Genomic DNA, 15,268 nt, shown 5'->3' on the forward strand with positions numbered 1-15,268 from the left:
TTAAATTTAAAAAGCCTACCTTTACTTGAGGAAAAAATAGTCACCTAGGTATTTTTCTAATTGATTGGGGGTTCTTTTGTTTTTTGTTTTTTTATTTTGTTTGTTTTTGCATTTACCTTAAGTATATTTTGGGTTATTGTTTGTATATGGCATGAAATAAGTGTGAACTTTTTCTCTCAGATCATTAAGCCAACATTTTTAAATAATCCTTTTCCTTCTTTCTAACTTTAATTACCCATTTGTAATTTTCCAGTGTTTTCAAGTGTTTCGGTGTTTGTTTGCTCCGAAGAGTCTTAGAGTTCTTTAGGTCTGCACCAGGCAGAGCCGCGATTGTTTCTTTGGTTATTTCTGAATTCAGTGAACAGTATTTGTGCAACACCTACTACATGTTGGACACTACGCTGGGCGCTGGAGATACAATGAGAGCTGAAATGAACATGGTCCTTGCCTTAGGGAGTTACATTGCCCAGCGAATTTTACATACCAGGCTTCCACGTATGCGTTTCTTTTTCTCATTAAACTTGTAGAAAGATAGTGGGATTTGGAGATTACACTAACATTATCATTTCAGGCAAGTTATCGATCCTCCAAAACCTGATAGGAGTGTTGCTTTAAGGATTAAGTGGTATCAATTCATAATAAAGAGCTCAGTCCCCAGTAATTGTTAATCAATTTTTTCTTTCCTAACTAATATTTTTCCTGTTGATTAACGACTTAGAATTTTGGTTCACATTCTCATATCCAATATCATCTGAGTCTTTGGTGCAGATTTTTAGTGGGTTATCTAACTTCTTTTTCCTAATACTCTTAATACATATCTTTCAAGTGTCTCTAATGTCAGCATACCATCCTGCTTATGCCGAAGGCTTTATCTGCATTCCCAGGGCCCTTAATCTCCTTTAATTCTGGACTGTCCCTCCATCCTAAGAATTTCCCCCTCTGTTTGATATGGCGATACTACTGTAATATTTTATTCTTTAATTTCCTGCACATCTCTTTTTACATACCCTTCTTTACTCATTTTCATTCTTTAAGTCCCAAACTTTAGATATTTTCTCAAAAATCATTCCTCCCAGGTTGTTTTTTTTGTTTTGGTTTGTTTTTGCGTTTCCTCTTCTTTTTGTCAAACCAGCAGACCTCTGTTCTCCTCATTTCAGCTCTAACCTGTCTTCACTCCTCATTATTAGCCTTCTACCTGTCTAGCTATTGGATGTAATCCCTTATCACCTATTTGGAATAGGGAGTGTATTCACTCATTCATCAATCATTTTTTAGTCACTGGATATGTTGTCTTCTCAAACACTGATCAGTGTTCTGTTCTAAGATTCTATGTTCAGAATAATTTGCTGCCTTTCCCCTTAACTGTTGGTTCATAACCTCCGTGGCAGCTTTCAGTGTGTAATCTGAAACTGGCCCCTGAACTCGTAAGGAGGGACGGAAGAAACAGGAAGGCCACTCCAGATTGGCAGGTGGCAGTTTCAGAAAGCAAGGAAACTTACATGCAAGGCTTGCGTTGGGCAGCAGCCAGGCAAGTGGATCCCACATCCACCTTCCAAATCTTAAAAAGTTTCTATAGAGGCCTTCTGGGTTCAGTCACACACACCATGTAGGTATTCTGAGCACCACATCCCTATCTCAAGGCTGTGTCCTTGGAGCAGCCTCTGGGAGTGGGAAAGGCAAGCAGAATGCACATTCCAAGGATGGGGGAGGGAGCAAGGAGCCCTGGAGTGCCCGGGTCCAGCTCACCAGTCAGGGGGCCATCATTCCATCTTGGTGTCCTTCCCCAGGAGCTCAATCAGTTCGTTTTTCTTACTTGTTTTCTTCTTAAAGATGCTATCAACCTTTCAGTCACTTGGACTCAAAACCTTTATTTCTACATCTTCACGCTCTGTGTTCAATTTAGTCCTGTTAATTCTTGTTTGGAAATGTCTTATATTAATTACTTCTTTCTCTAGTGCTGCCATCCAAGTTCAGTGAGCATGCTAGATGATTTCAAAAGCCTTTGTTATTCTGTCTTTTATTCCTTTTCAGACTAGCTTGCCTGTCATTATTACATCGGTAATCTTCCTAAAACACTATTTGTCCTGTATTCTTCTGCTCAACTTTTTCAGTGACTCTCCGTCTCTTTTGGCAGTGTTTCCTCTGGAGGAAAAATATTCTGATGGACCCCCAGTGTTGACATAAATTATTGTAATTATAGTGCAACTTAAATATGTCCAAATATAAAACTAAATATAAACCTTTGTGCATGCAACTGTACAGCTGAAGCAATTTACAAATTCATCACCAACAAAAGTATAAAATGGATAAAATTTAAGTTAACAACACTGATTGGATAAAGGATATTTGACAAAACTCAGTCACGAAACTCAACGCCGATATGATGCAGACTGCTGTGAGTTGGCGTGGGCCTGTTCCACCCTTCAGACTTCTGAGAAACCTTTGTTTTTTTCACAATACACCCTGGTATCATTTGGTCTTCCCTTGGTACAAATGCATCATTTGAGAAATAGATCTATCGTTGTCTTTTTTTTTTCCCCCTCCTATCCCTCAATCTGCTGCAATTATAATAGCACTACTTGGCTACAGTAAAATAGTAAATAAAAGTAAATAAAACGGATACTCTTTGGTGATGTTGGGTTACTAGGTAAGCATCAAGGTCGTTCCAGAATATATGGGATAGGGGTGTGCATGTGTGAGTGTGGGTTTAGTTGACTTGGAAAAAAGAAGCTTAGAAGATTTTTATACTAAACTAATGGAATTTCAAAATCAGTCCTAGACTCCCAGAATCTACAGACCCTATTATAAAAAGTGCTGATCTGTGGGGTAAGGACCCAGTTCCTCATGTTGATATCCAAGGCCTTCATCAATTTGAATGAAGTCTCTTTTCCTTTTCAGCTGTTTCTTTTTTTCTTTTTCTGACTTCTTACTCTCATGTGAGCACCCTCACATTTTCTTAGACCTGAGCCTTCTGTCCTTTTATACCTGTGTCCCCATGTAATCCCATCTATCTACAGCCTTTAAGTACCATTTCATGCTCTCATTTCCCCTTAAAGCTTCTGCTACCCTTCAGTTATAATTTGATTTTTCTTCTTTGACCTCATCCTTGGAACTCCCATACCCAGTACTTTGGCATTTCATTTCATCTTTTTTTTTTGTAATGTTATTGTCAGTGGTTTATTTTGCATGTTCCCTATATCACTAGACTTCAGGGGTCTTAAAGTCAAAATAATACCTTAAAGATCATTTACATCATCTTCAGGATAATTGTTGGTATTCTGAAGTACTTACTTGGTAAATCAAATGATTACATGTGGTGCTCAATAGTAGGGATTTAGTTTCCTTTAGAAAAATAAGTGGTTTCTTCATATAGAGTGTAAGCAAAGTGCCCTGATGTAGAAAATTTGCATTTCTAAGAAACTAAAATGCCTTGGCAATATTGTATTGTATTTTTGCACTCATTTGTTCTGTATTTTTAGGACTCCTGGGAAAGATCCTTATGGCTATCCGGGATGCAGGTTTTGAAATCTCAGCTATGCAGATGGTAGGTAGTTTGCAGTGAGTCATAACCTATTGAGAGATTTTTTAAAAATGTTTTACATTGAATTTTCTCTGTGCACTTGTGAACTCAGCACATTAAAAATAAAAAGATATAGTTACTGAACCTGATAACCTTATAATAAAAAATGTTTTTGAGATGATTTTACCCACAGAATCTTTCACTGAGAGAACTAAAATTCAAAGGGTAATTTAAGCTTATAAAATCGGTTTATAAAACTCCTGGGACTTTAGTTGCACAATGAATATAGACAGAAACAATGTAGGTAGTTCCTACAAACAAAAAATAGTGTTAAGTTGAGTAGTTATAATGAATTTTTGGTGGCCTGGATTGGTGGATTGGTGACTGAGAAGAGAATGGAGGAGGAGAATCGGTTGAGATTTTTTTCCCCCTAACCAGGGCCTTTTGCTGGTTTCTGGACGTTCCCTCAGAACCTTCTTTGGAGTCAGTGCATTTCAGCCCCTCTGTTGGCGGTCACACCATTGGACCTGCAGGGCCCACGGCTGTTCTCGAATCGCCCTGTGGACACCTTTGTAGGAAGCCCTTCACTGAACAGACAACATCCACTTTTGAGCTCACACCTTTGTTCTCTGCTTACCCATGCACTTGACAAGAAATTGGGTACCAATTGTTACAGGAATCCAATAAACCGTGTTTCAAGGCCAGCAAGTTTATGCTGTTTTGATAGTGAATTACCAGCTTTGGAGCTGAGATTTTCCATATATATATATATATGTATGTATAATTTATACGTTCTTTTTCTAAAAAGGAAGTGCTTTTGATTTCTTTTAAGTCTTAGGATCATCCAAAATCAGGGGTCAGAGCAGTAACCAAGATTCTGACCACTTTGTGTCCTGATTAGTAGGAATGCCTACAAGCCAAAAAGAGGTCAGAAATATCAACTGGTTTGCAGTCATTGGGCAAAACTTGGAGACTAATGACAGAGTTGATATTTGAAGAACCTTATCTAGGATTATGAAGAAATTGTTAGGCAAAACGTTCTAAAAGTATTGGATTGGTGTTATATTCACAGGACTGTAGGACCTAAGCCTGTTTTAAAAGTATGTATTTTGTAGCAAACTTAGATTTAAATATTGATCTGACTCTAGGCCTACAAGCTAGCATGGTCATTGGCCATAGTAGGTGCTCAGTGAAAACAAGAATAATAATAAAAAAGATTAATTGCACCTATAGGGGAGGCATGGTTGCTTAGTGGCAATCACAGCCCTTGAGTCTGGGAGTCAGGAAGCTCTGTTTCTTTCTTTTTTTCTTTCTTTCTTTCTTTCTTTCTTTCTTTCTTTCTTTCTTTCTTTTCTTTCTTTTCTTTCTTTTCTTTCTTTTCTTTCTTTTCTTTCTTTTCTTTCTTTTCTTTCTTTTCTTTCTTTTCTTTCTTTCTTTTCTTTCTTTTCTTTCTTTTCTTTCTTTCTCTTTTTTTTTTTAATGTTTGTTTTTGAGAGAGAGAGAGAGGAGGGGCAGAGAGAGGGAGACACGGAATCTGAAGCAGCCTCCAGGCTCTGAGCTGTCAGCATAGAGCCTGATGCGGGGCTTGAACTCACAAACTGTGAGATCCTGACCTGAGCTGAAGTCGGAGGCTTAACCGACAGAACCACTCAGGTGCCCCGGCAAGCTCTGTTTCTGAATCATGGGTCAGCTGCCCTCTAGACTCGTGGGTCTGCCGGTCAGTGAGAACATTATTGTTTGCCTCAGTGGATTATTTTACAAATCAAATGAAAATTAAAATAAATTGCAAATTAAATTAAAATAACCCTACACAATGCCTCGTGGAATTTCCAATACAAAATATAAGTATTTAAATTATATATTCTGTTATTATTTTGTTATATTTAAAATTCAACAAGTTGTGGGAATGTAGGCTAAAACACTGAAATCGAAACAAAATTCACTGACTGTTATAGTTATGTTGCCTATGAAATAAATCCTCCCAGTGTGAATTATTGCCTGGGCAGGCAGAAATTTCTTAGTGATCTGTATTTTTGGCAACAATAAAGAAACAAAATAGGGAAGAAAATAAAATTGTAAATTCTATTTTTTTTTAAGTTTATTTATTTTGAGAGAGAGGGCGGGGGAGGGAGGGAAGGAGGGAGAAGGAGAGAGAAAGTGCACAAGCAGAGGAGGGACAGAGAGAGAGAGGGAGAGAGAGAATCCCAAGCAGGGTTCCTGCTGACAGTACAGAGCCCGACACAGGACTCCATCCCACAAACCATGAGATCATGACCTGAGCCAAAATCAAGAGTTAGAAGCTTAACTGACTGAGCCACCCAGGTGCCCCTAAAATTTTATTTTATTTTTTTTATTTATTTTTTTAATTTTTTTTTTTTAACATTTATTTTTGAGACAGAGAGAGACACAGCATGAACGGGGGAGGGGCAGAGAGAGAGGGAGACACAGAATCGGAAGCAGGCTCCAGGCTCTGAGCCATCAGCCCAGAGCCCGACGCAGGGCTCAAACTCGCAGACTGCGAGATCGTGACCTGAGCTGAAGTCGGACGCTTAACCGACTGAGCCACCCAGGCGCCCCGCCCCTAAAATTTTAAATTCTGAGCCAATTTAAAAAAAAAATTAAGGTCTTAGTTCTTGAGACCCTAGGACTTATTTTTTGTTTATTATTTATTTTGACTGTTACTGTCAGTGCAGAGCCTGACCCGGTGCTTGATCCCATGAACTGGGAGATCATGACCTGAGCCTAAATCAACCGTTGGATGTTTAACCGACTGAGCCACTCAGGTGCCCCAACACTAGAACTTAATGAAATTATATTTTTAATTAAATTTGAATCCAGCCTGGATAAGAAAGAGTCTTTATAGATTTATCTTATAAGCATTCTCTTACAATTCGGTTTGAATTTCAATTTCCAGACGACTCGTGTAAATGCTAAGTAGGGATTTTTCTAAATGTTTGGGAGAAAAGGGTACTATTTTTGGCCGCTGCAAAATTGGAAGTACATTGCATTAGTAATAGTTCTGCTTCTGCTCATCTATCAGTAAACAACATGACACTGTATATAAATTTTTTCGTGTGCATGGAGAATGAGGCTTTATTCAAAGAGAGGTATAGTGTAGTGGCTAGGGGCATGACAGGTGAGGTCAGACTGCTTGAGATGGAACACACAGATCTGAAGGTTACATAACCCTTATGTACATCGTGTGACTTATGTCATGGGGTTGTTGAGGGGATTAAATGAGATGATGGCGTGCAGGTCCTAGAACAATATTTGATATATCAAGTGCTCAATAAATGTTACGCATTTTTATCATTGATGAGTTTATCTTCAACGACACTTTTTCAGAGTATTTAATTTGCGCAAGGTTTAGATTTTAAAGAAAATACATCCAGGAGGTCTTAAGTGTTGAGTTCTAAGCGTGGCACATTTTGCGTCCTTTTATTGGTTGACTTTTGTTCTGTTTTGTTTTGTTTCAATATAGTTCAACATGGATCGAGTTAACGTTGAAGAGTTTTATGAAGTTTATAAAGGAGTAGTGTCTGAGTATAATGTAAGTATCAAAGCGAATGTGAGGCATTGGTACTGAAAACAGTTTGTGTATCTTAAATGTTGGGGATCTCATCTGAAATTTATTCATACTCATGAAGGTATTTACAAGTCCACCAGTTGCTAGCTGATCATATCCAGTGACTGAGGCGTTCTTATCCCTGAGAGCCACTGGATCAGCTATTAAAATATCATGTTGTTTCATTTATGAAACAAAAATATACAGGCGTGCAAGAAAATCACGAAAGACCTTGCTGGCATAGTGACACCCTTAAATGTTATCTATGAAGTTAATAATATTCTCAGGGTAGAAGACTCTCCAGGATGCTTTAGAAAGTTAAAAGCAAATAGTTCTTAATGGTACAGTATAACTCCACAGCAGTATTTAACATCCATTTTAATGGTATAAATGCAGGTAGAATCATCCGAAAATATGGCTGAGACTGAAGAAGTATATTTATTTTATTTTTATTTTTTTAAGTTTATTAATTTATTTTGAGAGAGAGAAAGAGAGGGGGAGGGCCAGAGAGAGAAGGAGACAGAGAGAATCCCAGGCAGGCTGTGCCCTGTCAGTGTATAGCCCAATGTGGGGCTCGAACTCACAAACCGTGAGATCATGACCTGAGCCAAAATCCAGAGGCTGATGCTTCATTGACTGAGCCACCCAGGTGCCCCTGAAGAAATACTTATTTTTCTGGGAAAGCCTTTATCTTTCCTTCTATTCTGAATGACAGCCTTGTTGGACAAAGGATTCTTGGCTGCATATTTTTCCTGTTCGGCACATTTAATCCCTTCTGCCCTGCCAAGTTTCAGTGGACAGGTCTGCTACTACCCTTGTGTGTGCACCCTTGTAGGTTAAGGACGGTTGGTCTCTGGCTGCTTTCAGAATTCTCTCTTTAGCTTTGTAGTTTGCCAATTTCACTATGATATGTCATGGTGTTGACCTGTTCCTGTTGATTTGGAAGGGAGTTCTCTGTGCTTCGTGGACTTGGATGCCTGTTTCCTTCCCCAGACTAGGGAAGTTCTCAGCTATAATTTGTTCAAATAAACCTTTTGTCCCTGTCTCTTGCTTTTCTTCCGGAATTCCTATGATATGGATATTGTTTGGTTTCATGGAATCACTTAGCACTTTAAATTTTTTTTTAAAGTTTATTTTTGAGAGAGAGAGAGAGACAGAGTGCGAGCAGGGGAGGGGCGGAGAGAGAGGGAGACACAGAATCTGATGCAGGCTCTAGGCTCTGAGCTGTCAGCACAGAGCCCGATGTGGGCCTCAAACTCGTGAACCATGAGATCATGACCTGAGCCGAAGTTGGACACTTAACCAGGTGAGCCACCCAGGTGCCCCTGGAATCACTTAGCTCTTTGATTCTCCCCTTGTGATCTAGTAATTTCCTTTCCCTCTGTTTTTTGGCTTCGTCATTTTCCATAATTTTATCTTCTATTTCACTTGTTCTCTACTCTGCTTCTTCCGTCCTCACTGTCACTGTATCTAGTTAATTTTGCATCTCATTTATAGCATTTCTTTTTATTTTTAAATTTTTTTTAATGTTTTTATTTGTTTTTGACAAGAAAGAGACAGAATGAGCGGGGGGAGGGGGAGGGAGAGGGAGACACAGAATCTGAAGAAGGTTCCAGGCTCTGAGCTGTCAGCATAGAGCCTGATGCGGGGCTTGAACTCACAAGCCGTGAGATCATGACCCGAGCTGAAGTCGGACGCCTAACTGACTGAGCCACACAGGTGCATTATAGCATTTCTTTTTTTTTTTTAATTTTTTTTTTAACATTTATTTATTTTTGAGACAGAGAGCATGAACAGGGGAAGGTCAGAGAAAGAGGGAGACACAGAATCTGAAACAGGCTCCCGTCTCTGAGCTGTCAGCACAGAGCCCAACGCGGGGCTCGAACCCATGGACCGCAAGATCATGACCTGAGCCGAAGGTGGACGCTTAACCGACTGAGCCACCCAGGCGCCCCGCATTATAGCATTTCTTAATTCATCATGACTAGTTCTTAGATCCTTGACCTCTACAGCAAGACATTCCCTGGGGTCTACAATGCTGTTTCCAAGCCCAGCTATTAGTCCTACGACTGTTATGCTAAATTCTTGTTCAGATATATTGTTTGTATCTGTTTTGCACAAGCCTCTGGCTGTCATTTCTCCCTGAATTTTCTTTTGAGAATTCTTCCCTTTTGTCATCTTGGCTACGTTTCTGTCTTTTGCGTGTTTTAATAGCTTGTTACATATCCTGCACCTGAGAGTACTACTATATTAAAAAGGGGTCACACACTGTCCAGGGCCTGGCACTTCAGGAAGTGTTTTTCGTGTATGTTGCATTCACTCTGTTGTTGCATTTTTGCTGCTCTTTCCCGCTGGTCGGTTGTCTGCAGAGCTCTTCCTTGCGTGTAGTGGTGGGGTGTTCGGACCTTCAGCCAGGTGTGCTTTGATTTGTTGAAGTAACCGTGGAACGTAAAAAGTCAGGGGGAACCTGATCCCAAACAAAAAGAAAAATCAAAGGGGAGAAAAGAGGGCGAAACAGAGAATCAGCTAAATCCAGAGAAAGAGAAAGGAAAATAAAAAAGAATAAGAGAGAGAAAAGGTGTAAAAAGAATAGAGTGAAAGTGCCGGCTACCCAGCTTCCCTCCGGACAAAGTTGCAAACAGTTGAAACCTCCGGGTTTCGGCTCCCAAGGCTGTTTGCAGAATAGAAACTGGCACTGTCCATATTCTCGCTCCCCAGTCTGTGGTTCGGAGAGGTTTTCCTGTTGTGCTAACTTGATACTTCAATTTCACAGCCCTCCTCTCTCTCTCCCTTTTTGTCTCTCCAAAGAAGGGGTTCCCTCCCCTCTGTGCCTACTCCGTTTTATCTCCCCCAGTTCACGTACCCTCCCTCCCTCCCACCAAGCTGTCTCCCTCCGTGTGTGGAAATGCTTTTGCCGCTCTGCAGGTTGATTTCCTGGGGGTTTCTGGGGGTTCTGACCTCAGTACAGCTGTGCTTGAGGGACAAGGGAAATCCCAGTCCCCCTACTTCTCTGCCCTTTGAACTCCGCTCCTCCTCTGAAGAAATAATATTTAAAAGGTGTTTAGAGGGCAATGAAATACATTCGTGAAAACAAATGACTATATTCAAGTAAGCCAAGTATTGTTCTTGAAAATAACACATCATAGATATTTTATCAAAATTAGTTTCCTTCCCCTCTGTATCAAATCATCTTAGATTTATTTGTGCTAGTGGACTGCCTCCTGACCTAGGTTCCTTTAAAGAGAATTTTGACTTTTTTTTTTTTTTTGCATAAAGGTTACTATTCCTGACAATGAGACTAGATTCCCTTCTTCTCCCCTTCTCTATGACTCTTCCTTTCGACCGACCTTAAAAAGGAAAAATGCACTGGTTTGAACCTTTGTCTTATTTAGTCCTACAGAGTAAAGACCAATTGTGAAATAAATTTCGTGTTCAGCATACTGGTGGTTTCCACCCTGATTGAGAGGAGCCAGAGTAGTTTTCCTTCTTTTATAGCTTACTGACTCTAACCTTAATCTTACCTACTTCTTCATTTTAGAGTTATGGTGCGTCCGTCCTTCCTTCCTTCCTTCCTTCCTTCCTTCCTTCCTTCCTTCCTTCACAAGCAAGCACCTGCAAACCTTCTTTTGTTTGTTCAATTTTACTTTAAAAATATGATTGAAAACCTCTACCTTCCTTAATCCATGTTATATTATAGCTTTATATAAGATAAATTGTATATAAGATAAACTCATGGAGACATATCCCCTGATCCTGAGTTATATTATCATACACTATCACACAGTATTGAATTTGGTAACAAATAGTTGAGGACACTAGTAGTCTGTGTACCTACCTCAGGTGGGCCACATTTCCCTTTGGGAAATAACTTAAAAAAAAAACCCTCATCTAACTTTAATGTCTCCTATATTGTGCTTTAAAATACTACGCATGTAATTTATGTTTTACGTAATATATACTCGTGGAGTTTTTTTGATTTTGGGATTTGGGAGTTAAAAATAAAAACATCACTGGGTGGAGGTGACACCCCTAAGAAATCAGGAATTTAAGTGACAGTAGCAATATCATACTTTAATGTCAAGATATCCCAGAATAATTAGTGTTGATGCTTTCTTCTGTCTGATATTTTCAGGAGTATATTCTCTATAATTACTATTTAAATCTTATAATATTAATAACAGATCCTGCTTAAGAAAAGGATATATGGGCTGTTTGGTAGAAAAAAACTACATTATTTCAGAGTAATTAATAGCCTCGTGAGTCATTTTTAGTAACGCTTATCATCTTTTATTCAGCTTGAAATGGTTTATTCAGTGTAAAAGAAATATTTCAAATCATAATTGGTTTGTAGTTGTCTCTTAATGGGAAAATGGGGTGTCTACGTGAACCAGAACATTATCCAGGTATCTTTAAGAGATGTTCTGTACTTATAGGATATAAAATTTTATTGCAACTAAGGAGAGCTGTTTCTTTGAAAATGTTATCCAGAGGGAAATAAGGATGTTTTTATTCAAGGAATATTTTATTGACGTAAATAATCGGGCGGTATATTATCTCTAATGCTTTTAAAGTTCTTTTCCCACTTAAAATTCTGTTTTGTTCAAAGTGTAAGGGTCTGGATCCATACACTGCAAATGCATATGGTTGCGGTATCTTTCACTGCTTAATTTGGGACACCAAAAATTGGCTAGCAAATCCTGAGTGTCACTTGTTATTGTGACAATTGTATATCCCATCAAAACTCTTAGTTCTCATGACCGTTAATATTCGGAGCTTGAGTTTAAGTTCAAGGAAGAGGTAAATTTTTAAATGCTGCATAGTACTATGTGTCTCTTAACTTTAGGAGGTTTATCTAATTCAGAAAGAAGAGCCTATAAAAGTAATCTTAAGAGGCAACCTAAAGGGACAGAAACAGGTGATTTGATTCTTACTCTGTCTTTTCGCATAACACTTTACCCTGCTTGTCTTCAGATTCGTGTTTTAAAATAAATGATAAGACCTCTAAGGTCATAACAGCAAGTCCATTCATTTTATTAGCCTAAACTTAAAGATTTGTGGGTGAAATGGTCCTCTTAAATGTAGGATATACAGTGTGAAATAGGACGACATCACTGACATTGTACCAGATACTATACATGAGTTCTAGGGGTTCCCACATTCCTTGCTTCAAACTGTGTATAGACTTTTCTTATCTCAAAATTCAGTGCAACCAACTTTCAGCTTTCTGAACTCAATTCCCTTCTCACCAAAAACTTGTGGAGTCAGATGCTAGGTACAAATGCCAGTCTACCAGTTGTGTGGCCTTAGACAAGGTATTTGCCTTCTTTAAGCCTTAGTTTACCCATCTATAACATGGAAATAATTCTATTATGTACTTTATGAGATTGCTGTGATAATTAAATGAAAAAAAATCCCGTGAAGGAGTTTCACATATTGAGAGTACTGAGAGAGTATTAGCTGTTTTGTTATTACTATCGCTATTATTGTATTTGACATAATTCCTTATAGTAGATTCGGTGTTGATCATTTATACTTGCATTTGCTGCGTCAGCATTTACAAACACAAAAAAGTGATAATTCCTATCTTATTGTATTATCACGATCCACTTATTTACTACATAGACTGTCTACTATGTGCCAAACAATGTGTTCGATGCCAAGAATACAGAGATGAACAACAACAACAACAAAAGCACACTATCTGCATTTATGGAGCTTATGTTCTAGTGAGGATAGATATTAAATCACATGATCCCATCCTAACTACCTAAAGGACAGGAGTCAAAGGGCTGTGAAGGAAACAAGCATGTTCTTTTTTGTTTTTGTTAACTTTTTACTTAATTAAAAAACCTAGGTGACTTGAGAATTTTGTTGAGTCCATTTTGTTTTTTTAAGCAGCACATTATGCTTTTGATAGAGTCCTTTTTCCAACGTGTTTTTTCTTTCCATGTTGTGCATTTGCATAGCCCTTTATGTCTGTATTTTTAACGGTATCTGTGATTAACACTGAAAGGCAAGGAGAGACACAAATGAAAGAAAAGCAGGCAAAATTCACTCCTTTTCTTTCTGGATAACATATTCATGCTGTCTACTGCCCCTGCTGAGAACTTGGCCGTTGACATTTATTCATAGGCTGTACCTCAATGTCATGAGACAGAAGGTCAGACTCAACATAATTATCCATAAAAAGTCAATTACATATGACCTTTGTGAAATAGCAAAGTGACTTCAGGGGGATACACTTAGGGTTCTGTGTACCATCTTAATCGTGAAGCACTTCCCTCCTCTTTCAACTTCTGAAATTTCTATTAAGTATGATGGCTGAGTTCCAATTAATATTTAAATAGTGTTCTGTAATAAATTACTTTTATTTTACTTTGTCATTATGTGCCGCGAACTCTCCACAATCTGGCCTCCTCTCTTATTTTCTCTAGTCTCCCTTTGCTCCTGATAGTCATGCACATCACCTGGACTTCTGCCTCAAAGTCTTTATATTTATTTTCATTTCTTCCTGAAGTATTATTCCCCATGTAGAGAAGAAAAGAACATTGATTGAGTGTTCCAGACACTGAGAGGCTCTTTTCTTTGATCATCTTTTTCATTATACCGCTTCATGTACAGATAAGAACCTTAAAACAGTATCCTTCCATTCCCCCTCTTCTTATGTGTTGTGGTTGTCCTACATTTTATTTCTATTATAAACCCTATAATGCATTTTTTAATATTTTTGCTTTAAATACATATCTTGCACACCAACTAAAAAATATATTTGCCCATATGTTTACCATTGTTCTTGCAGATCCATATTTTTGTCTGGCATGATTCTTTTTCTATCTGAAGTACTTCCTTTAACATTTCTTACGGTATAGGGCTGCTGGTAGTGAATTCTGTCACATTTTTTCTGTTGGAAAAAGTTATTTTTCCTTCATTTGTGAGAAATATCTTCCCACCTGGGTATAGAATTATAGATTGACAGATTTTTGTTGTCATTTATGTCCTTAGCTTTGTTCTACTGTTATATGTCTTTTTTTTTTTTTTGGTTGTTTATAAAGGCTTTTTTGTTACTGAGATTTTTGGTTTTTTGGTTTTAGCCAATTTAATTATCGTCTTACTGTACTTTGCATTTATTCTTGGACTCTGTTGCACCTTTTTGGCTTATGATTTTCATCAAATTTGAGTATTTTTTAGGAATTCTCGGAATAGTTATTCATCACCCCTCCTTTTCTTCTGGGAATCCAATTTATATATGCATATGTTAGCATGTCATTGAAAAAAATTATTGTGGGATATTTGTATCCATTCTTCTATCTCTCTGTGCTTGCCTTTTCTGTTTTTAATTTTAGAGAAAGAGAAAGCACCTGAGCATGGGAGAGGGGCAGAAAGAGAGATTGAATCTCAAGCAGGCTCCACGCTCAGTGTGGAGCCCAAAGCAGGGCTCAATCCCACAACCCTGGGATCATGACCGGAGCCGAAATCAAGAGTTGGATGTTCAACTAATTGAACCACCCCCCTCTGTGCTTGCTTTTGAATAGTTGGTGTTGCATTTCCTTATATTTATTGTCCTTCTGTTGTATTTTATTTTGTCCTTCCCATTCAGTGTATTTAATTCAGATGTAGTTTTTATCTCTAGAAGTCCCATTTGGGTTCTTTTTTTTATTTTTTTTAAGTGTATTTGATAAAGTGTTACCTTAGTTTCAGGTGCACAGCCTAGCGATTCAGTAGTCTACTCTTTGGGTCTTTTTAATGTTGATTTTCTCTGCATGATGTCCATGTTTTCTTCCTGTAATTTGAGCAGATAGAGCCTATTTACATTGGCTGTTTTAACATTCTTATGTAACCAACATCATTTCTGTCATTGTTGGATCTGTATCAATTTATCGAGTTTTCTTCTAATGATAGTTCATATTTTCTTCTTTGTATGCCTGGTAATTTTTATTGGATACTGGATGATGTGCAGTTTATAGTGTTACATGCATGGTAGGTATGTCATATTCCTTGGAAGAGTATTTGATGTAGTTTGGGCACTCACTATGTTACTTGGGATCAGTCTGACCCTTGCAAGACTTGCTTTTAAGCTTTAGAGGATGGATACAGAGCATTCCATATGTAAGGCCAACTGTTACGGTGCAGTACCCTTCTGAGGACTCTACCCGATGCCCTGTGTATCGTGTGAGGGCTTTCCA

General features: G+C 38.3%; 1 protein-coding gene across 2 annotated transcripts in view; it reads left to right on the plus strand.

Moving 5' to 3' along the window:
• NME7 (NME/NM23 family member 7) overlaps nt 1-15,268 on the plus strand; it is a 255,908-nt gene that overhangs the window by 116,043 nt on the left and 124,597 nt on the right. For both annotated transcript variants that reach the window (XM_015062301.3, XM_053209845.1), the window contains exons 8-9: nt 3,480-3,544; nt 7,002-7,070. In XM_015062301.3, the coding sequence (XP_014917787.2) occupies nt 3,480-3,544; nt 7,002-7,070 (134 nt within the window). The remainder of the gene's footprint in view (nt 1-3,479; nt 3,545-7,001; nt 7,071-15,268) is intronic.

The sequence above is a fragment of the Acinonyx jubatus genome, chromosome E4, assembly GCF_027475565.1.
Source record: "Acinonyx jubatus isolate Ajub_Pintada_27869175 chromosome E4, VMU_Ajub_asm_v1.0, whole genome shotgun sequence".
Lineage (NCBI taxonomy): Eukaryota > Metazoa > Chordata > Mammalia > Carnivora > Felidae > Acinonyx > Acinonyx jubatus.